The 24123-nt window shown below is 42.2% G+C and overlaps 7 protein-coding genes across 12 annotated transcripts in view; 4 read left to right on the top strand and 3 right to left on the bottom strand.

Moving 5' to 3' along the window:
- The window catches only part of LOC108042680 (trithorax group protein osa), a 29691-nt gene extending 24041 nt beyond the window's left edge, over positions 1 to 5650 (top strand). For all 3 annotated transcript variants that reach the window (XM_017121076.2, XM_017121074.2, XM_017121075.2), the window contains exon 16: positions 39 to 5650. In XM_017121076.2, coding sequence (XP_016976565.1) covers positions 39 to 3691 — 3653 coding nt within the window. In that variant the 3' untranslated portion in view covers positions 3692 to 5650. The remainder of the gene's footprint in view (positions 1 to 38) is intronic.
- A 1081-nt stretch (positions 5651 to 6731) lies between these two features.
- On the top strand, positions 6732 to 8360 carry LOC108042686 (RNA transcription, translation and transport factor protein). The gene is made up of 3 exons (XM_017121081.2): positions 6732 to 6891; positions 6946 to 7272; positions 7515 to 8360. Exons 1-3 carry the CDS (start codon positions 6831 to 6833, stop codon positions 7868 to 7870), a joined length of 744 nt encoding a protein of 247 aa, XP_016976570.1. The 5' UTR covers positions 6732 to 6830; the 3' UTR covers positions 7871 to 8360.
- Positions 8361 to 8387: 27 nt separating this feature from the next.
- On the bottom strand, positions 8388 to 8934 carry LOC108042687. Its single transcript, XM_017121083.1, has 2 exons — positions 8697 to 8934; positions 8388 to 8632 (listed from the first exon to the last, which is right to left on the bottom strand). Exons 1-2 carry the CDS (start codon positions 8869 to 8871, stop codon positions 8502 to 8504), a joined length of 306 nt encoding a protein of 101 aa, XP_016976572.1. The 5' UTR covers positions 8872 to 8934; the 3' UTR covers positions 8388 to 8501.
- Positions 8935 to 9062: 128 nt separating this feature from the next.
- On the top strand, positions 9063 to 10389 carry LOC108042682 (nudC domain-containing protein 3). The gene is made up of 3 exons (XM_017121077.2): positions 9063 to 9305; positions 9369 to 9904; positions 9968 to 10389. Exons 1-3 carry the CDS (start codon positions 9205 to 9207, stop codon positions 10252 to 10254), a joined length of 924 nt encoding a protein of 307 aa, XP_016976566.2. The 5' UTR covers positions 9063 to 9204; the 3' UTR covers positions 10255 to 10389.
- A 101-nt stretch (positions 10390 to 10490) lies between these two features.
- On the bottom strand, positions 10491 to 11497 carry LOC108042683 (nurim homolog). Its single transcript, XM_017121078.2, has 2 exons — positions 11076 to 11497; positions 10491 to 11016 (listed from the first exon to the last, which is right to left on the bottom strand). Exons 1-2 carry the CDS (start codon positions 11400 to 11402, stop codon positions 10582 to 10584), a joined length of 762 nt encoding a protein of 253 aa, XP_016976567.2. The 5' UTR covers positions 11403 to 11497; the 3' UTR covers positions 10491 to 10581.
- Positions 11498 to 11607: 110 nt separating this feature from the next.
- On the top strand, positions 11608 to 20916 carry LOC108042129 (putative uncharacterized protein DDB_G0271606). 4 transcript variants are annotated; one of them, XM_044458814.1, is made up of 7 exons: positions 11608 to 11714; positions 16266 to 17598; positions 17772 to 18434; positions 18754 to 18861; positions 18971 to 19429; positions 19492 to 19614; positions 19840 to 20916. In XM_044458814.1, the coding sequence occupies exons 2-7, from the start codon at positions 16324 to 16326 to the stop codon at positions 19846 to 19848; spliced, it is 2637 nt and encodes an 878-aa protein (XP_044314749.1). In that variant the 5' UTR covers positions 11608 to 11714; positions 16266 to 16323; the 3' UTR covers positions 19849 to 20916. The 4 variants fall into 4 exon arrangements, with proteins under 4 accessions (XP_044314749.1, XP_044314752.1, XP_044314750.1 ...); XM_044458815.1 differs by having other exon boundaries at positions 11657 to 11745; XM_044458816.1 differs by lacking the exon at positions 11608 to 11714 and adding an exon at positions 11747 to 11763.
- On the bottom strand, positions 20847 to 23716 carry LOC108042130 (dual specificity protein kinase TTK). The gene is made up of 4 exons (XM_017120268.2): positions 23425 to 23716; positions 22007 to 23002; positions 21274 to 21829; positions 20847 to 21096 (listed from the first exon to the last, which is right to left on the bottom strand). The coding sequence occupies exons 1-4, from the start codon at positions 23628 to 23630 to the stop codon at positions 20965 to 20967; spliced, it is 1890 nt and encodes a 629-aa protein (XP_016975757.1). The 5' UTR covers positions 23631 to 23716; the 3' UTR covers positions 20847 to 20964.
- Between the last annotated feature and the right edge of the window lie 407 nt (positions 23717 to 24123).

The following is a 24123-nucleotide window of genomic DNA, read 5'->3' as shown; positions in this document are numbered from 1 at the left end:
TAAACAGTTGGCCAATAATTTTCTTCTACTCCAACCAGGTGCTTGGCAAGGCGGTCCCCAGCAGTATCGGCCACAATATCCAACCTCGGCTGCTCCACAAAGCTGGGGAACTGCTCCGCCTCGCGGTGCAGCACCTCCGCCAGGCGCACCACATGGCCCGCCACTCCAGCAACCGGCAGGAGTGGGTCAGTGGGATCAGCACCGCTATCCGCCTCAGCAGGGCCCGGCACAGCCTCCTCAGCAACAACAGCAGCCACAACAGCAACAGCAGCAACCGCCGTATCAGCAGGTGGCTGGGCCTCCAGGACAACAGCCGCCTCAGGCGCCGCCACAGTGGGCACAAATGAATGCTGGACAAGCGGCGCAGCCAGGAATAGCACCACCTGGCTCGCCACTGCGTCCGCCCTCGGGACCAGGACCGCAGCAAAGGATGCCTGGAATGCCGCCACAGCAGCAACAATCGCAGCAACAGGCCGGTGTGCAGCAGCCACCGCCGCAACAGGCTACACAAGGTGGCGTTCAGTCCCCGGGATTACCACAAGTGGGACCCGGTGGAATGGTGAAGCCACCGTACGCCATGCCTCCGCCACCATCTCAGGGTGTGGGTCAGCAAGTGGGCCAGGTACCACCCAGCGGCATGATGCTTCAGAAACAGCCGCCAATGCCGGGCCAGGTAATGCAGCAACAGCCCTTGCAGCAGCAGCCTCCCCCGCATCAACATCCGCATCCTCATCAGCATCCGCAGCACCCGCATCCGCACCAGATGCCGCCCAATCAGACGGCTCCGGGCGGTGGCTACGGTCCCCCAGGAATGCCTGGAGGCGGAGGCCAACTGGTCAAGAAGGAGCTAATTTTCCCGCACGACAGCGTGGAGTCCACCACGCCGGTGTTGTACCGAAGAAAGCGGCTAACCAAGGCTGATGTGTGCCCAGTGGATCCGTGGCGGATATTTATGGCCATGCGATCCGGTCTGCTGACCGAATGCACCTGGGCGCTGGATGTGCTTAATGTGCTACTGTTTGACGATTCTACAGTGCAGTTCTTTGGAATTTCGAATCTGCCCGGCCTGCTGACTCTGCTGTTAGAGCACTTCCAGAAGAATCTCGCTGAGATGTTCGATGAACGGGAAAACGAGGAGCATTCCTCGATGCTGCCAGAAGAGGGGGCAGATGACGATGCGGATAGCGGTACTGTGATGTGTGAGAAGTTGCGGACCAGCGGGCGGCAGTCACGATGTGTGCGCAGCATCAGCAGCTACAACCGCAGGCGTCACTATGAGAACATGGACCGCAGTGGAAAGGGCGGTGCCAACAACGGGAGCGATTCGGAAGACGCCGACGAGGGAATTGATCTGGGCCAAGTGCGAGTACAACCTAATCCCGAGGAGCGATCGCTACTGCTCTCCTTCACGCCCAACTACACGATGGTAACGAGAAAGGGTGTACCTGTCCGTATCCAGACCGCCGATCACGACATATTTGTGGACGAGCGCCAGAAGGCGTGGGACATAGACACGAACCGCCTGTACGAACAGCTGGAACCCGTAGGCAGCGATGCCTGGACCTACGGATTCACCGAACCGGATCCTCTCGACGGCATTATTGACGTCTTTAAATCGGAGATTGTAAACATTCCATTTGCACGTTACGTCCGCTCTGAAAACAAGGGAAAAACGCGGACAGAAGTGGCGAGCACGGCCAGGAAGCCTGAAATAAAGCAGGAGGAGAATAGCTCAGAGGAACCGGCGTTTAACAAAAAGAGGCGACTGGTCAGTGGCGGCAGCAGCAGCAGTGGGGCACCCGCTGAGGGCAAAAAGTCCAAGCTGACCAGTGAGGAATTCGCCCAACCAAACGTTGATGTGAAAAAGGAACCGGGCTCGGCGGACAGCGATTGTCGCCCCATCGACATGGATATCGAAGCACCCCAGCAACGGTTGACCAATGGCGTTGCAACATGCTCCTCGACTCCCGCCGTTTTTGATCCCCGGGCGACAGCCAAAGATGTAGCGCAGGTGCTGCAGCGGAGGCGTGACTCAAGCTTTGAGGATGAGTGCTACACAAGAGACGAGGCGTCGCTGCACCTGGTCAACGAGAGCCAAGACTCGTTGGCGCGGCGCTGCATCGCCCTTTCCAACATCTTCCGCAACCTGACCTTTGTGCCCGGCAACGAGACGGTGCTGGCCAAGTCCACCAGGTTCTTGGCGGTGCTCGGACGACTGCTCCTCCTGAACCACGAACATCTTAGGCGCACCCCGAAGACACGAAACTACGACCGTGAGGAGGATACGGACTTCAGTGACTCGTGCAGCTCGCTGCAAGGGGAGCGCGAATGGTGGTGGGACTACCTAATCACGATTCGAGAGAACATGCTGGTTGCCATGGCCAACATAGCCGGTCACTTGGAGCTCTCTCGCTACGATGAGCTGATTGCCCGCCCCCTGATCGACGGACTGCTCCACTGGGCCGTATGTCCCAGCGCTCATGGCCAGGATCCGTTCCCGTCGTGTGGTCCAAATACAGCGCTCTCGCCGCAGCGCCTGGCACTTGAGGCGCTTTGCAAGCTGTGCGTCACTGATGCTAACGTGGATCTGGTCATTGCCACCCCCCCATTCTCGCGACTAGAGAAGCTGTGCGCTGTGCTTACCCGGCATCTGTGCCGCAACGAGGACCAGGTGCTTCGGGAGTTTTCCGTAAACCTGCTGCACTACTTGGCCGCCGCCGACAGCGCCATGGCTCGCACTGTGGCTCTGCAGTCCCCGTGCATCTCCTATTTGGTAGCCTTCATCGAACAGGCCGAACAGACGGCTCTGGGTGTTGCGAACCAGCATGGAATCAACTACCTGCGCGAGAATCCGGACTCAATGGGCACCAGCCTGGACATGCTGCGGCGAGCAGCCGGAACCCTGCTCCATCTGGCCAAGCATCCGGACAACCGGTCGCTGTTCATGCAACAGGAGCAGCGGCTCCTTGGCCTGGTCATGTCCCACATTCTGGATCAGCAGGTGGCTCTAATTATTTCGCGGGTGCTTTACCAAGTGTCGCGAGGGACCGGACCCATACACTCGGTGGAGTTTCGACTGCTGCAGCAGCGCCAGCAACAACAGCTGCGTCCTGGCGCGGCGGAAAAACAAGCTGCCAGTTCAGGAGGAAGTGCGTCAGTAAAAGCGGAATCGACATCAGCGGAAACGAGTTCAGTTGAGGTGAAGCCAGTATCAGCAGCCACCACCGCAGTGGTAAACGATGAAAGCAGCAACAGCAGCCAGCAGTTGCCGCCGGCAGCGACGTTCAACGACGTGAGCAACAGTAGCACCAACAGCAACAGCTGCGGCACAGTTAGCAGCAACCAGACGAACAACAGCACCACCAACAGCAGTCACAGCAGCAGTGCAATCAGCAGTCAATCTACATTAACAGTAGCAACATCAGCAGCTGCAACATCAGCGAGTGCAACATCCGCGACAGCAGCAACAATGGCCAGTGATCAGCAGCAGGTGAGCAAGGCGGCTGCAGCGGTGGCGGCCGCTGCGGCTCTAAGCAATGCAAGTGCAGCGGCAGCAGCAGCTGCGGCGGCGGCGGCAGCGGCTTCCGTTGTCCCGCCCACGTCTTCGTCGAGTGTGTCCGCCGGAGCGGCAGTGGCACAACCAGCGGCACCGCCGCCAACCAATGCAGGCACAACGACAGCCGTTGCGTAGTATACGACAATGATGCCAGCGTCCTACTACTGGCCACGAACCCCCCGAGGGGCAGTCGACTGAGCTGGAGTTGGATGGAGTAACAGCGCGCCCGGGAGCAGCTTCGGGGCGCAAGGGCAGGAGATGATCCCTAAATCGATGAAGAGAAGGCATGTAAATTTACTTAAATGGCGCCGAGGAGATAGTCACGACAGGGATGAAGGCAGTCTCCGAGCTCCAAGGATACGTAAACGGGAACTCAGCAGGTGGAATGGCTCACCTCACCATCACTGTAACAGTCAATACAATAACAACTGTATATTTTTTCACTCAAATCTAAAAATAGTAAATATTATAACTAAACCCTAAGCATTAAGCAATTGCAGCAGCAAAATTATGATAATACCGATATAAAAAACTGTTCAGGGCGAAAACTAGAACAGAACAACTGATACAGACAGATCGATCGATCCGATCGGAGATTCTTATTGAGACGAACATAATGTGGAAGATAATGATGGGGAGCGCGAAATTCAAGCACACAGCATACTTATTGTATTAAATTTAATAAAAATGAAAGGACGCGAGAGAAGGAATAACTAACACATACATATGCATACGCACGCTATGGTTTATCGTATATTAAATATATATATAAATAAATGCATAAATTAACATTAAATTGCATGAGAATGAATTGTGTATGTAAAAGGGATGAATGCATACATACGTACATATAGACATTGATATATAAATATATAGAGAATAGTTTTTAAATTCTACCACTTACTAATAACTACATATTACCGCAATGTGGAGCATAGGAACTCATAAACTGAACAAACTGAACAGCAAAAAGCATAAGGAAATATTAAAAATTAACCAATACAGTGTGCGATCCCAAAATATGACCTAATGTATTGCAGTTTAATGGATTTTATGTGGTATGTGGACTAGGGCAACGCAAAAAAATGAAGAATGGGGAAGATTAAAACAATTGTACATACTTAACTATTATGTAAATTTCACTGTATTTTTGTTTTTTTACGCAATGTTACAAGGCACATGTAAGTGGCAGCACTGCATTTTGTATTATGTTTATGTGTATGTTGTATGGATAGTCTGCGAAAATTCCAATTTCTTAGTTTTAATCGCATAACTCGGAGGCGAATCGACACGAAATTAAGCGAAACAAACAAACCGTAAAATGAAGGCAAACAATTTAAATTAAAATCAAATTAGGTGATATAAATATACATAACATATACATACATATTGCATATAAAAAAAATTAAAAAACAAAAAATGTAACATCATAATGCTGTAATTTGTATGTTAACTGTATTATTTGCTGGAAGTGCTGCTGCTTCATTTTATTTTATATCGAACTTACTTAAGGCGTAAATGACAAGATAAATAATTAGGTTTTTATCTTAATCTTAATTTAAAACATTAAATAAATAAAACCAAGAAAACAAAACACAACCATAAAATGCTATAAAACACAAAAAGCGAAGCGAAGCAAATCAAACTAAAGCTGTAGAGAAGCACGCAAAAACGACTAACAACACACCCATACCCAAAATGCTTGGCGTTAGGAAACCAATAAACCTTTAAAACAACCATGTATGTGTGGGTGCACCAATTTGTATACTAAACTTTCTCACATATAATTAACGTGCTACATAAGAGAACGAACAGGAACTGTCGATCTCCTGATTCTAGCTTCTAGTTCTAATAATCCTCCTCTACTTCGGGGCGATTGTCTAGATCCAGAGGAACTACAAGAGATTGAGAGATAATAGAAAAGTGCTGCTGTTGATACGTGTATTCGTGTAGTTGTTTGCAAACAAATATTATAACTCAGCATCTCGATATATAACGTGTAGTTATTAGTCTATAATTTGCTAGGATGTAAATGTATGTCCCTCAAACTTAATTTAATTATTTAATTAATATACATACATATATGATATACAATACAGCCTTTGTCTTTGTTGTTTCTTATCGCGAATGGATAGATTGGATACTTAGTTTTCGACCCTAAAATGATTACCATTTTATTTCATATTTCGACCCTAAAATGATTACCATTTTATTTCATATTTAAAAAAATATATATTCGTTCTTCTCAACGCCTTTAAAGGGTTATTGGAAAGTAGACGAATAAAACATTTCAGTAGACCTTTTGGTATACCTTTGTTTCCTGGTGTAAGACATTGCCAATATCCTGGCGATTCAAAAAGAAACCCTGCCTATACTGGGTAGATTGAGTAGAAAATTTTAAAAGGACACACAAGAAGCTGGTTAAGATCGAGAAAGAAACTGGAGAACAAAACGAAAAGAAGAACAGCAGATATACGGGTAACACAGCCGACGCCACAATTGGAGCAAACCGGAAAGATAAGTATATCGCTATTAAAGAGATACTTAAGAAGATACTATTTGTTTGGATCCATTACATTGGGATCAGACCGAAAATGGAAATTTCGCTTTTGTGTTTTCTGGAAAGCCAGTAACATTTACCATTATGCTAAAAAGCTGCGTTACCGTGCGGAATCGCTTTCTGAATAGTTGTCCATCTCATCGTTTTGTCAAGCAGGCTATAGTTAAAACCCAAATATTAATATAATCTTAACTTTATACGGTAACACAAACCTTCATATGGTATTGATATTGTAGTATATTAAGATGGTATATTCTCTGATATCGTAGCATATTAAGATTTTATATCTAAGTCAATTTATTTGCAAAATGCTGAACATAAAAGTTTAAAAATTTTGCTTAAACTAGTTTCTAAATGGGATTTATAATAACTAAAATTTCACACCAGTTTGTAAGTTAACTGAAATTAAATAAGGGGTGTTAGGTGCATAAAACTCTTGAATTGTTTAAGGAATTTTTCTTAATTACTTAATAATAAGCAAAAAGCATATATGGTTTTCAAACAAACATATATAACTCAAGTTAGCATGGCTGAACTTTAAAAAATAGCTTGATCAAGTTGGCAGTTATTTAGTTAAATATCGATAGCTCACGTCCTTAGTAATTCCATCTCTTCCAATCCATCCGGGCGACAAGAAGAAGCATTACCGGCTGTGCGATTTTGTTAACAAGCATAGCGTATCGATTTCTGTATTAAAAGCAGTAATAGGAGACCATGCTTAAATTGAAACTAGAAGCCCTGGGTCATCCCACTCCCAACGATGTAGCACTTAGCAGTATGTGTTCTTTTTTTGATTGCAAAACGAAAATTCATTGCTCCACCCCCGCAGATCGCAAAGAATTCGCTAGCACAATCCTTTGGGTGGAAGACCAGAAAATCCGACTATATACCATTGAGGATCGAGAAAAACTGCGTAACATAGACAATCCTACGATGTGGGAGGAGGGCTACATGAAGTACTGTGCGGATCTCAACATGCCGCCCTTGGAAACCCAACAGGAGCAGCTGTCCTGGATTCTCAGTCACGCCGTGCGACTCGAGTTCCTAGACGATCCTGCCCAGTTTGCTTCGATCAACAGCAAGCAGGATCCAACCCAAAGCAATGGCAAACAGGCCCACCAGAAGGTCCAGTCCATTTTCGACGGAAAGATCAATGGTAAAGATTTTTCCCATGTCTCCAAAGGTTTTTTGTTGGTTTCAGCCTTCATGCTTCATTTTTTTTTGTTGTTTATTTTAGCTATAATCAGAATTCTTTAGTATAGTACACTTAAATGTTATGAAACAAATTATTTGTAATAATATTTTTATGGATGAAATCAATTAGAAATGTGAAAATATCAGCATGCAATTGTGAAATTGATCGTGCATTAAAAGTTCTAACCATCTCCTTTTCTCTAGTTCAGGATAAGGCGTTTGTGGATGGTGTGCGCCTGCTGGCCACCAAACTGGACGTGCCGCATCACCCAAATCACCTGCTACAATTGGAGGCGGTTGCTCGGGTGGTGCATGAACGTCTATCGCCCGCCGCCAAGGGACGGCAGCCGATTTTGGGCACACCATTCCCATTCGACACGGGAAACGACGTGGTTTCGTCCAATGATCCTGCCCTGGACCTACCCATGCGCATCCTGCGTCTTCTCCAGATCCAGAGCCTGCGCCAGCTGCAGACACACATTAACGAAACAATTGTGGCGGTGCAGAATATCACGGCCAATCCAAAGACTGACACCAAGTTGGGCAAGGTGGGATTTTAGGAGTTTAAAAGCACGGGAAGCCAATAAACAAGATTGTATAGGCCTATTTATCAATTTTTACAGTGAATAGATCTGCTAAAGATCCAATAATTTACAATTCCGTGAGATTCATATTAGTAAAGAACAATTATTGGTGTTTCTGTCAAGAAACCGCATTTGTAAAATTATTACTGCTTTAAATGAATCAATTATAAATCATGTGATCAAGAAGCAAGGAACAAGAGAATTTGTAATTTGTAATTCGTAATAAATTATGATACAAAAATCAAAGTAAACATAATATGAATTAGCTTACAAATATAAACTTGAACCATATGCAATTCATAAAAATTTTGTTTTTATTATTTAGAAGAAATATTGTCATATAGGCCTATATATATCCTTGCTTATTCATTAAAAAAGGTTCAAGATCCCTTGTCATCTTAAACTATTTGTAAACATGAACTTAAAACCTGGAGGTATTTATTAAAATTTTCCAAAAAACCGTAAATCTATATTGAATTAAAATGATTGCACATATATTTATAATAATGATAAATTCCGAAAACAGAACCCATTACATTTATTAGTCATATACTTAAATGTTGACAAAGAGGACGATTTCGCAACTATATTTAAAGAACTTATTTAACTAACGTCTAAAAAAGAACTGGTGATCACTGGTAGTCTTTGAAGTCTTGGTTTCCTGTTCCTTCGGTTCCTCGGCATTTGCTTTTAGGAAATTCGCATCTGCCAGACGGGCCACGCCTATTAATCCGACGGCTGGGGATGGAGGAGAATTATCAGAAAACCGGATTTTAATATGACAAGTTAAGTTAATGCTTACCTGCAGCCAGGCTTTTCATTATGTTGCTCTCCAGAGGTTTTGGACGCCTCTTCGATTGCGCCAAAAGAAATGCACCGATCCCAAGAAGACCAATTCCACTGACCAAACGACAGGCCACGCAATCCACCTCGTTAGAAACGTTGTCTTTGTACCAAAAAGACAATCTACCGATCATTTTGTGAGTACTTTAATAATTTATAATTTAGGAAAGGATTTCCAAAGCAACTTCGCAACACGATTGCAATCGATAAATTTCTTATAAGACAGCACTGTCAACTTGTTTTTTTTAACGACAAGTTATCTAGCTACTTTTAAAGTTATTTATGTATTTCGTTTTAAATAAGATAAATTTAAGCACTAATGACTTTTTTATTTATAATCTATTTTAATATAGTTAACTGTCTTTAAAGTAAATTTAGCTACATTGTAGCTATTTGCAAATTTTTTTTATCGGAGGGCAAAACAGCTGTAGACTGTGTACCGGCCTGGATTTGTTTATTTGTTTACAATGGACACTCAGCGAAACGATGCTATGCTAATGGAGATCCTACAGGATCGGAAAACCATCACCGGATTCCTGGACTCGATTTTCGGTTTCCTGCGGCGCAGGTGCATATTTATTTCTCCGAAATTGTAACTCTAATTTTATGGAATGTTCTTGTTTGGTTTTAGTACTGATTTTTACCACACAAAAAGTGATGAATCAGATAAAATAGGTTTCCCCAAGGGCATGAGGGATCAGATTCTATATGGCGCCATGCAGCGCTACGATCCGGACTGCTGGCTCCAAACTATGACCGCTGAAGATGGAGCCACAGGAGATGATGGTGAAACTGCACCACCTGCCATTGAAGAAGTGATCTTGGCAAGTAAAGAAGCCCAAAAGGAAGTTAAAAGTACCATACGAATGGTACTACAACCAAAACGCAAAGAGGAGACCACTTTCTCGCCTAGTGACTATAAAAATGGATCTGTTTTTGAAACCCATTGTTGGTCACAGACCCTAAAAGATATGGAGATCCAGGTTCACCTTCCCAAGGACCTTGAAGCTGCAAAGAAGCTCAATATTTTAATCAAGGCCCAGCACATCAAAGTGAGCAGCAAACTAAGTCCGGAGGTAGTAATCGTTGAGGGAAACCTCAGCGAGAGGATCAAACATAACGAGGCTGTATGGACCATTGACCAGAACCGATTGCTCATTAGTTGTGGTTGGTATCTGCCTTAAATTACCTCTAAAAACGTTAACAAATTTTTTCAAATTATTCCTCAAGATAAAGCCAAGGAGCTCTGGTGGGAGCGTCTCTTCGAAAGCGATCCAAAAATCGATGTTAAAAAGATTAAATGCGAACGCTATATAGATGATTTACCGGAGGATACCCAAGCCACTATTGAAAAGCTAAGGGTTCAGCAACTGGAAGCGGATAAGGAGCAAAATGAAATTCGAACTTCGAACCCCGAGCAAGTTATAACCATGGATCGTTTAAGAACTGCATGGGATGTAGAAGGTTCCCCCTTTAAAGGACAACCTTTTGATCCTTCAATTGTAAGAATGAGTTAGATTTTAATAAGTGGTAAGTGGTATGTCGACAACAGATGTAACTTGCGGTATTTTAATTGCATTGGAACGTCACGTCAGTACTTAATAAATAAATTTATTTGCTATAAAGTGTTAAAAACCTAAATGTTTAGCCATTAAAACAACAACCAACGGGTAAATCAAAAACCTTTTGAAAATCTAGACCTTTTTAAACTATTTTCTCAATTAATACCAATATTATTTAAATATATTAAAAATTGAATTTGAAATCAAAGTGTTAGAAAAATCCTTATTTAATAGAAACTTTTGTCAACTTAAAATTAAATCTTAGTGAGAACATTATGAATTTTAATTGGCTTTGAGTTCGAGTTTCTTGCGCTGCAGTTGCAACTTCTGGTAGGCGACATCCTTGTGATCGGTGGACCAGGCTAGGTACATATAGGTGGTCAGAAGCAGGGCCAGGACCAAGCGATCCACGCTCATTACGTTGGTGGCGAATAGAATAACCGACAGACCCACAAACGAGGGATGCCTCACATGTGCATACAGATTGCGCAATTCTCCAGACTTATAGTTTATGGGCGGACCATAGGCCTTGAGATCGTAGTAGGCCTGTTTGACGCCCAGCAGCTCTGGAAGATCCATGACCAAGCTCCCTCCGAAGATCACCACCCAACATAATCCATGTGTTATAACAAAGGTCCACCAAAGAGGTGCACTTTCGTCCACGTCGATTTGCCACAAAACAATCGATTGTGCGGGCAGCCAGTTGACGATTAAATACTGCAATATCCAAAGACAAAGTTAAAAGCTATTTTTGCCCAATTCGAGGGTATACAAACATGTAAACAAATCGATGACGTCAGGCTATAAATAGTACGCTCTGCCCCCGACAAACCCAAGTTGGCCAACAGTTTCTTGACCAGGGCTGACTTAAGAAAACTATGCTGGAAGATGAATCCCATCAGGTAGAGCGTGTCGAACACCACGGGTCCATAGGCGGTCTCCAGGCGCGACTTGTTGTCCAGTAAATTGAAAATCCAGGTGTGCGCCTTTGAAATGGAGCGGGGTGTGGAAAGAAATATCATCAAGTGGCCCACCACGTACAGCGAATACCCAAAAGTGGCCAAGGACACTAAAAGCACTATTGACTTGGCAAATGATGCCATGTTTTTAACTGAAAATGGGACAAACTATTAATGAGAAAAAACAATAATGTTTGGTCTGGGTTTGGTAAGTGAAATAATCAGTGTGACCATGCCATGATATCGACAAAATCTTTCATTCATTGAGTTTGAATTACCAATTGGTTTCAATCCACGTCATTAACCTGGCTTTTACCTATTAAGCATGGTTCGTACCGCCGCTAACTGTCTATACTTAGGGTCATTTTGTGAATGCCTGGATTATATTAGAGTTTAGGAACGGTCACTCTGATTTGTAAATGTTTCAATTTTCCCACTAAACGCAAACGAAAAAGTGTAAGTCGTAGCCGAAAGGCCTAAGAACAGTGTAAGCCCTAATTTGCAAGTAAGAAGGAGTTTAGTAAAGCCGAATTAAAGGCCAGAAAAAGTGAAGAAAAACTGCCGACGCGACAACGCTGCACACACAGGGATAGGACACACTCCGGCACACACATACACAAGTGGCTTGCAAATGGCGGATGCGTTTTTAACAAAAAAAGAAAAAGAAAGACTGCATTGTAAATGTGAAATGTGAAAATTGTTGACGTTGCAAGTGGCTTAAAATCAGGAGAGAAGCTGTTAGGAGGAGGGGGAGAAAGAAAGGGGGAGCGGTGTATGTAGGTTTAAGTGCGGTGCGACGCCCTTTTGTCTTGCAATTGAAAGGAAAAAGGAAGCCACTATTATTTATCGGTGTGCAATTATTCAAGCTGCCAATTAACGGCCGACATACTTTCACTACTTATCATTGCTTAATTATGAGCAAAAGGGACAGGTGACTTGTTTGATTTGCCAAAAATTTCGGGCGCCGTCTGGCCTGCTCTGGCCCCCCTACCCCGCCCCCATAATTTCATTATTTAGCGATTTTATCAAAGAAAAGACGAGAAATGAGCATAATTGATGCGCTGACCTCACCACAACCACATATGCGGGCTTATCAAAGGGAAGGGAAAGAGAGCTTAAAAGAGAGTGAAAGAGAGCGGCTTGCAATAAATCCAATAAATCATAGACTCTAAAATGTTCGTCATCGGGGAAAACCAATTGATAATCAACAAATACTGTCGTCTACGTCAGCAATCAATAACCATTAACCGTCAAATTCGGACAATATCAGTTTGCCTAAAAATAGGCTTTATGAGTCACCCGTTTTAGAGCAACCTTCCATCTGTGGACCAAAAATTAGGGAAACGAACTTGACGCTCCCACGCAGGAATAATAAGAACACAAGGAAAAAACATGCCACGCTCTCTTTCGCACAGAAGAAAATAAAACAGCATTGCATGTTGCATAAATATTACAGGAAAAAAGAAAAACAAGCAGCAGAGCTTTCTAAAATTAATACACTATAGCCGCTGAAAATAGCAGAGCAAAAAAATGCATTTATGAATAAATAAAAGAAAAATAATGAATGAGTGCGAGTACGCTCTCGCTTAAAGTGGAAAAGAGAACAAGAAAAGCAACTGCACCGTTATCAGTGCTGCTGCTTTTAAAGAAAGCTATAAAAAGTCTAGTCTATAAATTCGTTAATAGATTAGGATTATATAATTTACAATTTTGTTTACTTTATACTCTGTAGTATACATTAAGTATGTACAAGAAATGAGAAAACGAGAGAAATTTAATTTGAAAATCCCCCTTAAATCGCAGTTGTATCTCAGCTACAGGTTTTTTTTTCATTATTCATGGATTAAAAATATATATGTTTTTTTCGCCTAATATTCACTTGTGGCTAATATTTCAATCAGAATCCGAATCTAATTCTGAAGATATTATTTTAGTTTCTTAGTTCAAAGTTAGCAGTAATTGGAGACTTCAATGGCTGGGAGGTGGTTCATGGGGCGTATACTTGACCCACAAACATCTGCCTTTATATAAACCTTAAAAAAGCCAATATCTCATTTCTGACCGGTGTTCACCGATGGGAGAGAAATTCCATGTGCCAGCGCTCGACTGCAAGTGTGTGAGTTCGCGGCGGACAGGCAGCTAATTGAGAGGGAGGAGAGGGAAACGAAACAACGGCACAGAAAGATAGAAGGAAAAATTAGGCCAACTGTGCAGTTCGATGCCAGTTTGTCGGTTGGTTGTAACGAGGCCGAGCAGCCAGCGTGTTTTGCATGCTGGCCGACCATAATACATAATTATTTATAGATGGCCATAATGATAATTGGCAGAAAGATTTCGACTTTCACACACTCACAGACCCGCAGACGCTGGCAAGTCACTCACACACGGGCGCTTTTCTTCCGGTTGATGACCTTTACCGGCGTTTTTATTGTGCTTCTCTTTGGCTCTCTTCTGCTGTTTCCTTCTCTGCGTTACGCCCGGAATCCGCCGTCCGGACTTGCTCTACTTACTTTCCGTTAAATGGCATCGATTTGTTTGAAGGAAACCCGTTCTCATTGTCATTAAATATTAATTGAACTTTGTGTAGCGCAAATACTTTGGTATTTGTACAGCCCACCCATAAAAGAAAAGAAAGCCTCAAATAGGCAAACAAAAAATACGGGGGGTAAACAGTACGCAAGTGGAGTTGTAAATTCCTCAAGAAGTTACAATAAATTTCTTGAAGTGGCAACAAAGAAGATCTTGAGAACTTTTCTTTAGGCAGATTTTCTTTTGAAATGCAGAGGAAATTCAGCATACCATCTAAATAAACCATCAAAATAACAATATTTTTTTAACTTTTGCAGGCTTAAACTAAAACATCTTAAAACTAAAGAAATTCACCTGTAGTTTTGGAGAATATCACGTAGTCCAGTACATGTATATAAATTCATATTGTCAAGTTTAGATGTGAATAAAAGCCGAAACACAATCAGAATTTTTTAGCCAGAAACATGACGCGAGCAAGCATAGTAGAATGAATAAGAAGAGAAAAATAAATACCCGACCTGCCAGTTATCGTAGAGAGCAACAACCTTGAATTGAAATTTTTGCAATTTGTGAATTCTTCCACTGAGCTCGTGGAGCCAGCGAAATTTCAAGTTCTTTTCTAACTGTTTGTGGTGGGAGAAAAAAATTGGCAGAGAGTCCACATCCAGAGAAAGAGCGTAAGCACACGGAGAATAAACCAGTTAAACTTTCAATTTTATTTGCGAACAATATTTGGTTATTCTCAAACTTGGAAGTTTAAAACTAGAAATGTACATTTGTGTTATTATATATATTTTTGTAGGAATTTTATCCACTAGTGCTTTGGGTTTTTTTCTTTTAAGTTTATTTAAAGATTCCTTGTGTATTAAGAATTACATTTCCAAAAATGTAAAGCTAAAATAACATTTTCAAAGGTCTCTTACCGATTTGAGGTTGCATACCGACATAAAGTGAACTTATTTTAAAAAAAGACAAATAACTTATCTGATCGATTATAAAATTGTTTGAAGTGTACAAAGTGGGAGAGCCTAAGAAAGATCGCGAATCGCAAGCCAGCTCTGCTGTGAATCTTTTCACTCGCCTTTTACCATTCGTTCGTGTCCGCTGAGTTTTACGGAGAAGATTACCAGTGCTACATTTTTTCCAGTGAGCCAATTTCCATCGGCAAATTTGCATACGTGTGCGTCAGAATCTTGACTTTGTGCGTTATTTTAAATTGTTATTCTTGTTTCGATTTGTCTTGTGTTTTTTAATCTGCGTCAACACCTTTGGGTGCAGCAAATGACTACTAACTTTCGTTCAAGGCTGCACAGCAGCTGTTCCATAAGCTAATTTTATTCTTTTGAGACTTTCTCTGCTATTTTGTGCTTCCTTGGAATACATATTTAGCCTGCTTTCTGGGAGGAATCGATTATATCAGCGGGAATTTCCTTTTGCCCATCCTACGTCAAATCAAATTCATCCAAGTGACCTTTTTGACTTCATTTGAAATTCATCTGAATTTTAATCCGAGTTGGGCAAACGGATGTACACTGTATAATCCGAATTCCAGAAACATTGCGCCATCCCACAGTGCATTTATTTATCTCTGCAAATAATAATAAAATATCAGCTACAGGCAGTTTTATTAATATCACGTCAAGCAAACTCAGGCAACTGCAATAACAACTTAATCATACAAAAAGAGAGTTTTTATATGGGTTTGGTCCGTTCACCGCCCGGTAAACTGATAAGCACGTACAACTCAAACAATTCGACTATATATAGCATAATTGCCTTTGAACGTAGTGTCGTTCATCTGCCTCTTAAAAGGCATTTCTTTGCCATTTTTCGGATTTTTAGCTCCACGTCATCAGTTTGTACTAGTGGAAGTACTAAAACTGATAATGCTAGAGGAGCTGAAAGCCATTTTCAACAATTTTGTTTGATAGCAAAAGTGTAGACGAGTGACCCTAAAAAGCATTTCTAACATTTCCACACTTCAGATTATTTTTTGCTTTGTTAGTGGATTTATTCAGAAACGATTCATTGAAAACGTGGTAGTAATTGCGGTTTTCCCCTTTTTACATTACCTTTTATAAAAAATTGTTGAATGAGCATTAGAAAATATCGAAAAGCAAATATTAAAATAATAATATTATTACGATTCCCCATATAGGAAATACACTTATATGTCTTTATGAACATATTAAAACTGCTAACGAAGGGTGAACATATAAAAAATATTCATATTTTATAATCATAGTTCTGATTATATGATTAAAAAAAATCACAAAAGACTCAATTAATTTGTATGAGTTGCTTATTTTGTGTGATAGTTTAAAATACGTGTAATTGGTTCTTTTATCTGTTTTATTCATCGCAATTAATTAAATTGTATAACTTTCTGATGAATTTATTCGGTTTTTCAAGATAAATATATAAAAAGTATTTATTTGTTGACGCACATTAATTAGCGTATTTCTATTAAATCGATAGCTTTCGCAAAGGAGATCCCTGATAAAAACCCACGGCTGAACCGGAAAGTTATGCTAATATGGACTTCCACATACTGATTGTCATCGGTTGTGTGTTCAGCGCCTCGCTGCTCTCGTTCCTGTTTATCAATAAGATTTTCCGGCGCAAGACTTTTGAGGAGGTGGTGGCCGAGAAGCGTGCCCTGAGCGCCAATCTCTACAAGGCAGCCGGTGGAGCGGCTACCAAGAAGCCCAAGAAGAAGGATCTTAAACGCGAGAAGAAACAACGTCAGCGAGAGCAGCAGCGGGATGTGAGCAACGAACCGGAACCCGAAGAGCCCGAGGATTACTCCGATGGTCAGTCGGAGGGTCAGGGATCGGTCGCTGATGAGGAACCCGGTCTATCCAAGCAGCATGTTGAGTTCGAGCCGGATGCAGAAATCCTGAATGAGCAGCGTCGACCCAGCAGCGTGGCCGAAAAAGAGAATCAACCGTCCGTTGCTGGCAAAAAAGGCAAAAAGGATAAGCGCAACGGAGCAAACAACAAGACCGCAGGTATCCTGGTCAACAAGAACGAAACTGTGGCCGTTAAAGCTCCAGCCAACTTAGAGGAAACACCCGCTTTGAATAGCTTCGAGACTAAGGTACCCAAGGATGTGGTGGAGCTGAAGAAGCAGGAGCAAAAAGAGCGCAAGGAAGACAACAACAATAAGCAACAAACGCAAAAGAAGAATGGTGGTGGTAACGTGGCCAAAAAGGAGAAGCCAGCAGCTGGCGAAACCGAGGCAACCGTTGTGACCAAACAGATCCTCAAGCAACAGCAGAATGGTTCACCCAAAACCCAGCACAACCAGGCCAACAATAAGACCAAGCAACAGCAGCAAAACAAAAAACAAAATCAAAAGGAGTCCCTCACAGCCAAGGATTTGGCTCAGGCTTTGGATAAACTGGCCGATCACCAGAACCAGACCATTGGCGTCAATGCTTTGATGAACGTGTTTTCCCGTGCCGAGCTAAATCGCTCTGAGATTCAGATACTCATTGACTATCTGCTAAACAAGCAGCAAGATATGCCCTCTTCGCATTCCGAATGGTCAGATGATATCTGCCAGAAGCTCAAGCGACAACTGGAGGAAAAGGAAAAGTTGCTGGCCGAGGAGCAGGAGGCCTCCATTGGCATCCAGGCTAAGCTGCGTGAGCTACGACAGGAAGTCAACACGGAGCGCGCCCAGATGCACGCCCGTATCCAGGCCTTTAACGATAAGTTGCAGGGCAAAGAGCAGGAGCTTTCCGCCCTTAACCAAGAGTTGTCGAGTGTAAATGACAAGCTGGCACTCGAGCGACAGCAATTCCAGGTAAGAGAAAACTAAATCTGAAATTGTGGCAGTATTTTTATACTAACAAACCATTTCTTTCAGTTAATATTATTTTATTAACAAAAACTTAAAAATATTCTAATTTGTTTAAGTTCGGGATTTAAAAATATAAACTAGTTTAAATATAAATTAATCCATTCCTTCTATTTTAGACACTTTTGAGGGAGAAGCAAGCGAACTCGCAGGATCTAGTACAGTTGCAGCGCTTGCAACAGGACCTTGCCCATAAAGAGAAGTGCCTGGCGGATATGACCGCATTTGTCAACGCAGAGACTCAACAGAAGAACGAGGTGATCCAGCAGCAGGCGCAGCAACTGCAGGCCCTAGAGCTGCAACGCGACGAGCTGGAAGCTCGTCAGAACAACAGCATCTTCGAGTTGGAGCAGCGAAAACAGTTAGAGGCTGAGAACGCCGACCTTAAACAGGAGTTGTGTGCCGTCGCGCAGGCGCAGTCGGAGCTACAGCGCGTCCACGCTGTCGAGTTGCAGGAGTTGCATCAGAAGTCGTGCACCCTGGAGAACAGCAACCAGGCGCTAAGCCAACAGCTTACCCAAGCCGCCAGCAGTGCCGTTCAGGCCACGGCCGCCCAGTCGGAGCAGGCCCAGGTCCAGAACGAAGCACTGGCCCAGAAGCAGCAGGAGCTCAGCGCCCTGCGCTCACAGGTTGGCTCGCTGACGGATGCCCAGGCTCAGCAGCAGAAGCAGGCCACCGCTTTGCAGTCGCAGCTTCAGGAGGCGCAACAGCGGACTGAGCAACTGCAGGCTAAGGAGCAGCAGCTCCAGCAGGAGCTTCAGGAGCAACGGGAGAAAAATAATGTAAGTGAAGATGAATAGAAACTAGGACTTTGCTTTTCTTCTCGCTGTGTGCTAAAGTATCATGTATCATGTCAACGTTATTTATTAAGCATTTAAAAATGACAAGAAACTAATCAAATTAAGTAAATAGAAAAATTTAAAAACAAATCATATATACAAAAGAATGTATATTAAGATGAGAAAGGTTCACTAATTGAATATCGATATGGGTTTACATTTGCGTTAGTATTGTCGCAGTATGTTCTGTCTTTTGCATCCGTAACCTTTCGCCTTTTTGTCAGCATCCTTTACTAATTGCCACGTATTTGTGTTTCGTCAGGACGTGCGTATGAAAAATTGGAAGTTGATCGAAGCGTTGCAAAATGCCGAAGCATCAACAGCTAAGGCAACGGCTAAGACGAAAACAAATACATCGCAATCCGTAGGCGTAAGTGCATGATATCTGGCAGCTCCTTTTGCTTTTCTCTATGATTTTATCTGATAGACCTTTAAGATTAAATCATTTAACAAATTGTTGTACTGATTAATTTTTATAGCAACAACACAAAGAGCTGCAGCAGCAGCAACAAAAGGCAGTGGCCGCCAATGGAGGAGGAAGTGCCAGCTCCGCCAAGAGCGAGCAACAGAGGATCCGGGATCTATACCAGCGCCTGTATCCCGATGCAGTAAAATCGCAGTCAGGAAACGCCCTGCAGGCATCCTTTGACCAGTGGCTGGAACAGGTCCTGTCCACCCATGTCAAGCAGCAGCAGGATAAGCTGCGACAAAAGCTCGAGGCAGAGAAGCCAGAGAAACAGAGCAGCAGTAGTCATAAGTCCACACAATCAAACAACAGTAGCAGTAGCAACCACAATAGCACCCTCAACAATATTAGTAGCAATAATAATAGTTCGAATAGCCAATCCTCCTCCGCCGCCGAGCAGCAGGAGCTGCACAAACAGAACCTGCAGCTGCGCGAGTGCAACGACAAGCTCACCCAGCTGGTCACAAAGACGGTGAGTCCCTCTGCTTTGTTAAAATTAATTCATATTTCAGTGGTTTTCTATCATTCGCACAGACTAACACGCTGATGGATTTGGAGGAGCGTGCTCGCGAGCAGGACGAACACTGGCGTGGGATCGTCGACCAGAAAGAGCAGCTGATCCTTACGCTGCAGCAGCATGCCTCCAACGGAGAACAGGTAAGACTTATATTATCTCTTATTGAGACAATTGAAATGAAAAATGTTACAAATTCATTGTTTAAAAATCAGTGACAAACAATTTCTATAGACCAACTCCAACTCTTAGTTTAGTTGGTAAAGCAAAATCAAGGTTATTATAGCATTGGCTATGGAGGAAATATTTTCTTTTGATTATTTATTTCATTATACAAAATCGAATAACCCTTTAATTTCTCCTTGCAGGACATTTAATGTTCCCAGAGACAGAAGATAAAACGGAAAAAGGGAGGCCAACAACGACGATAAGCTGACAAGCAACCGCAGTGTTTGTCCAACTTCCATAACAACAGCAACAGTAAAAAACAAAAAGTTCTAACAATTTATTAAGTTTAAAGTTAATGTAACATGATAATGGCGAGGAATATTAAGTAAATTTAAAGCATGCCCCACAACAACAGCAACATTAAACATTTTGTAGTAGCGAAAACCAACAATTATAATAATGAAGAACTACGGAACGCTTTAAGAAATTAAATATACATAACTAAAGCAAGATAATGATAACAATCGAAACTTGTGCAATGTTAAACGAGAAGAGAAGAAACGCTGGAGAAGGAAAGGCCAGACTCTGTAAAAAGAAGCAGGCAATTTCCACCCAAGCACTCCCAAAAAAATAAAAAAAAACAAACCCCGAAAACAGTAACAAAATCCATTGCTGCTGCTACTTCCTAATTATTATTTATCGAACACATCGCATGCAATTATTATTTTTGTGTTACACTTGCATTTAAAAACGCGCTAATAACAATTTTATATGTATTTTATGTTAAGCAAATGAATTTAAAACCCATCAACTTAAAAGGCAAATCCACAAAAATAAACAAACTAAATAGTATGAGTGTATGTACAATGTGTTTGGGTTATTCAGAATTTTATGTTTTCCATAGTTGTTTTTCCGTTTCTATGTACTTTTAATTTTCCGCCGCAGAGCAGCGCAAAGTATTTACATCCAAGAAAAAACCCAAAATCGGCAGCAGCAACATTTAATTAAGCGTATATAAACAAGAAAATAACTATTTTTATATAAAACTGGAAGAGAAACTATCTTATAAGTAAACGCAAATTAAACTCACGAATGCTATTTAGCAATTAATTGTCGATAACCTGTTGCATGCGACATACTGAGAAATTAGGCAAACCAACAAATTCAAGCCCATCAGCAACCACAACAAACACAAAAGAATGAGCTGCATTGTAAGGATTTATGATGTTTAATTTACGATAAATGAGAATTAAATATATACACACACATATGAGAAAGACATTTGACCTTTGACATTTGACTAATAAATAGTTGAGCTTTCATGCTTAATTACTGGTGGCGGCACTGCTGGGTATCTGCAAATTCTGCAGCGGAATGATCATATGAAATGGATATTGTAGTAGTTCAGTGCACGACGGCCGGTTCTTGGGATTCAGCTGAAGGCAGTTCTTGGTCATCTGTAAATATGGTTGAAAGTTCTATTAAAGTTATTTAAACCTCAATCATTAGCGTACAAATATATTAATTTGTAAAAGGTTAACTACTTTTTAAAAGTAAAGTTTAAAAAATGATTTCAAATTACAATTTCTATTAAGTAATTAGAGTTATAGAAAGACTTATCCTGCCCAACTCACATGAACCAGCATGACGGGATAGTATGGAGGAATTGCGGGAAATTCAATGCTGGTGCCCGGAGTGGCAATTGCACTCATCTTAGCATAGATGTTCCGGATGTGGCCAAAGGGCGTCTTTTGGTAGAGCAGCAGGTAGAGGATGCAACCCAACGACCACACGTCCGACTTGGTGGAAATCTTGATCTTAGGCTGATTGGCTCCGCGCATCGGACTGTTTCCCGTAGAGGTGTCCGTCAAAGCCTCCGGACTAATGTAGTTGAAAGTGCCCGCCTGCGAAAACTTTATGATGCTTGTCGAGTCCAAAGAGATATTACTGGCGATGCCAAAATCAATTAGCTTCAGTCTCCCGCTAACCATTAGAAAGTTGGCCGGCTTGAGATCTGAGTGGATGACACCGTTCTGATGGATGTAGTTTACCGCCTGCAGCATCTGATACAAGATGTTCATCAGGCTGTAAAGCGGAAGGTTGGTTGTGTAGCTCTGCAGGATCTTGTTCAGATCGCAATCACCCTTCTCCATCACCATATACAGCTTGGACTCTTCGCGCACAAGTTGACTGTAAAAAAGAGCTTCATTCAAGATGGATACCTTCAGCCAAAGAATCATGGCAGATTTAAAATGTTACATGTATGCAATATAAATTATCTATTATGAATATATTACATCAAGGCTTTACATGTAATAAAAGTTGTCCTTAAATTGGTAGAAATTCTGCAAAAATCATTTAACTTACTAATCGTAAAGCGCAACAACGCAGACGTTTCCCTGTAGCTTTGCCAGGAGCTTGGTTTCGTTGAGGTAGCCCTGCACCACTTGGGGATCGGCCTGCAGGTCCACCACCTTTAGGGCGAACTCGTCTCCCGAATCCGAGCGACGAGCTAAATAAACCGAGCTTGATCCACCACAGCCCAGCTTCTTGGCAATCGTATACTCATGATTCTTGATTTTTAGTATATTAGAGGTTTTGGAGGAGGATGCAGGTGGATCCGGATGGACAGTAATTACTGGATTAGACACTTGTTCTTTGGGCTCTACGACGTCAACGTTGACTGGCGCACTTTCCTTATCTGACTCCCGAAACACATTATCCAGAGACTTTTTCGACTGATGCTGACTTTTCGGAGGATCTGCCTTTGGAGGCACTGGAATGTCGGGACTCTCGCTGATAGTGTCGCACAGCGAGAAGCTTATGCTATCGGAGGCAACTGGAGCAGCACGACTCACGGTCATGGGCGTTTGGAAGAGCACCTTCTGCGCGCGGAAGTCATTCGACACAACACTTCGACTTTTTCCAGCCAGCGTGGATCCAATAGTTCGCACTTGAGGGGTGATGAAGTCCGCATCCGGTTTTGGTTTTGAGGAGGAGATCTCATTGCGCAGTGGCGTTTCAGTGTCCTGGAGTGGGATCCTTTCCGACACGGCTTGGATTGTGGGCGCTGGCTTCTTAGTTACTTGCTTCTCAGACTTCGCAACTGGAGATCCCTGATTGTTGCAATTAATGCCCATGTTGTTAAATCTTCCCAGGAACGAGAGATTCGAATCGGATTGCTTGAGAGGGACGGCGGCAGGTGATCGACGAGTTATGTTGCCATTGCTGTTTGTTAATTCTTGGGAGGGGCTTAATACGAAGGAATCGTTTAAAATGGCGCAGTTAAGGTTGTGATTGCTCCTGACGTCCTCCTCCTCGCTGTCAGAATCCATCATCGTTAATTCCGATACTCGGCGAGGACTACAAAATATAAATAAAATTATATGAATTTATCAAATTTAAAGAAAAAATTAGATGTAAAAAACTTTATGTAAGCAGTTTTTGGTTACCAACATTAGTATCGGGATTATCCGGATTGAAATACAAATTAAAAACGAAAATCGAGATTCTGAAATAGTTCTTTAATCATAAGATCATCAGATAATTTCCTGAAAACCAAGTTAGTATTAATATCATGTTTTTAAAAAGCATGTTAGGGTGGGAGAGCTTTTAAGGAACAAGTTCATTTAAAAATGGGGAAACCATTTAAAAAAAAATTTTCGAGTGAAAAGCATGGAAAAAGAAGCCCTTGAGGTGAAATGAGATCCTTCAAGATAAGCTAAAGCTAAACCAAATGATAAGTCGGATGTAAAACCATCCACGAAGGATAGCCCGGTTCTTACAGCATATCCATGGGCACAGGATGTGGTTCGTTCTCCTTGCCCCTCGCCTGGATTTGGAAAGACGCCACCGGCTGCTGTTTTCTTTCTCCTGCCGCAGCTGGCCGTGATCGCTGCGGTCGGTATGGAGTATTAAAGTCGTCCTCCGAGTCGGAATCTAGTCCCAAAGCCACCATGTCCTTGGTGCGACGCGGCACAGGCGTGGTCATCTTACAATCTCCTTTATTCTACCCGACAAACATAAAAATCCAATTGCTTAAATGCGAGGTTTAAATTTGTTTTTTATTTAAGTGTGACCGGAGCGTAAACTTTAAAAAATCCCAAGGGCGCTGAAAATATACCTAAAGGCCTTTAAATAGTTAATTATAAAAATAAATACCTAATTAAGAGAGAACTAAAATAAATTTTTAATTAATAATAACAGAGAAATCATAAACAAAAACAAAAATATATATATTTTATTATTCATTTATAAAATAATACAATTATAATAGTTGTGAAGCGAAAAAACATTTATTTTTTAGATATGTGTATAAGCGCCTATTAATAAATCCAATCAAGTCAATTCAAGCAAACCAAAATAACTAACAAAGGGCGAGAAAACGCTTTAACAATTCGTAAAGCAAAAATACAAACATATTCAATAATGCTTAAGTTTTTTCAAATTGTAACAGTAGTTCATTGTTGACATAACAGGGTTGC

Source organism: Drosophila rhopaloa, unplaced genomic scaffold (genome assembly GCF_018152115.1).
Source record: "Drosophila rhopaloa isolate 14029-0021.01 unplaced genomic scaffold, ASM1815211v1 contig_178, whole genome shotgun sequence".
Lineage (NCBI taxonomy): Eukaryota > Metazoa > Arthropoda > Insecta > Diptera > Drosophilidae > Drosophila > Drosophila rhopaloa.
Note: the sequence above shows the minus strand (reverse complement) of the source record. Positions and strands in the feature narration are given on the sequence as shown.

Bases quoted from the DNA above. Each gene is read 5' to 3' on its own strand.
- LOC108042129 (XM_044458814.1), top strand. From the start codon at position 16,324: ATGGACTTCCACATACTGATTGTCATCGGTTGTGTGTTCAGCGCCTCG. The intron at 17,599-17,771 runs GTAAGAGAAAAC...CTTCTATTTTAG, and splicing joins TCGAGCGACAGCAATTCCAG to ACACTTTTGAGGGAGAAGCA. The intron at 18,435-18,753 runs GTAAGTGAAGAT...GTGTTTCGTCAG, and splicing joins AGCAACGGGAGAAAAATAAT to GACGTGCGTATGAAAAATTG.
- LOC108042686 (XM_017121081.2), top strand. From the start codon at position 6,831: ATGCTTAAATTGAAACTAGAAGCCCTGGGTCATCCCACTCCCAACGAT. The intron at 6,892-6,945 runs GTATGTGTTCTT...CCACCCCCGCAG, and splicing joins CAACGATGTAGCACTTAGCA to ATCGCAAAGAATTCGCTAGC. The intron at 7,273-7,514 runs GTAAAGATTTTT...CCTTTTCTCTAG, and splicing joins TTTCGACGGAAAGATCAATG to TTCAGGATAAGGCGTTTGTG.
- LOC108042682 (XM_017121077.2), top strand. From the start codon at position 9,205: ATGGACACTCAGCGAAACGATGCTATGCTAATGGAGATCCTACAGGAT. The intron at 9,306-9,368 runs GTGCATATTTAT...GTTTGGTTTTAG, and splicing joins TTCGGTTTCCTGCGGCGCAG to TACTGATTTTTACCACACAA. The intron at 9,905-9,967 runs GTTGGTATCTGC...TTATTCCTCAAG, and splicing joins CCGATTGCTCATTAGTTGTG to ATAAAGCCAAGGAGCTCTGG.
- LOC108042687 (XM_017121083.1), bottom strand. From the start codon at position 8,871: ATGATCGGTAGATTGTCTTTTTGGTACAAAGACAACGTTTCTAACGAG. The intron at 8,633-8,696 runs GTAAGCATTAAC...CTCCATCCCCAG, and splicing joins AATGAAAAGCCTGGCTGCAG to CCGTCGGATTAATAGGCGTG.
- LOC108042683 (XM_017121078.2), bottom strand. From the start codon at position 11,402: ATGGCATCATTTGCCAAGTCAATAGTGCTTTTAGTGTCCTTGGCCACT. The intron at 11,017-11,075 runs GTTTGTATACCC...TGGATATTGCAG, and splicing joins CGTCATCGATTTGTTTACAT to TATTTAATCGTCAACTGGCT.
- LOC108042130 (XM_017120268.2), bottom strand. From the start codon at position 23,630: ATGACCACGCCTGTGCCGCGTCGCACCAAGGACATGGTGGCTTTGGGA. The intron at 21,830-22,006 runs GTAAGTTAAATG...TCTTTTTTACAG, and splicing joins GTTGTTGCGCTTTACGATTA to TCAACTTGTGCGCGAAGAGT. The intron at 21,097-21,273 runs GTGAGTTGGGCA...CCATATTTACAG, and splicing joins ATCCCGTCATGCTGGTTCAT to ATGACCAAGAACTGCCTTCA.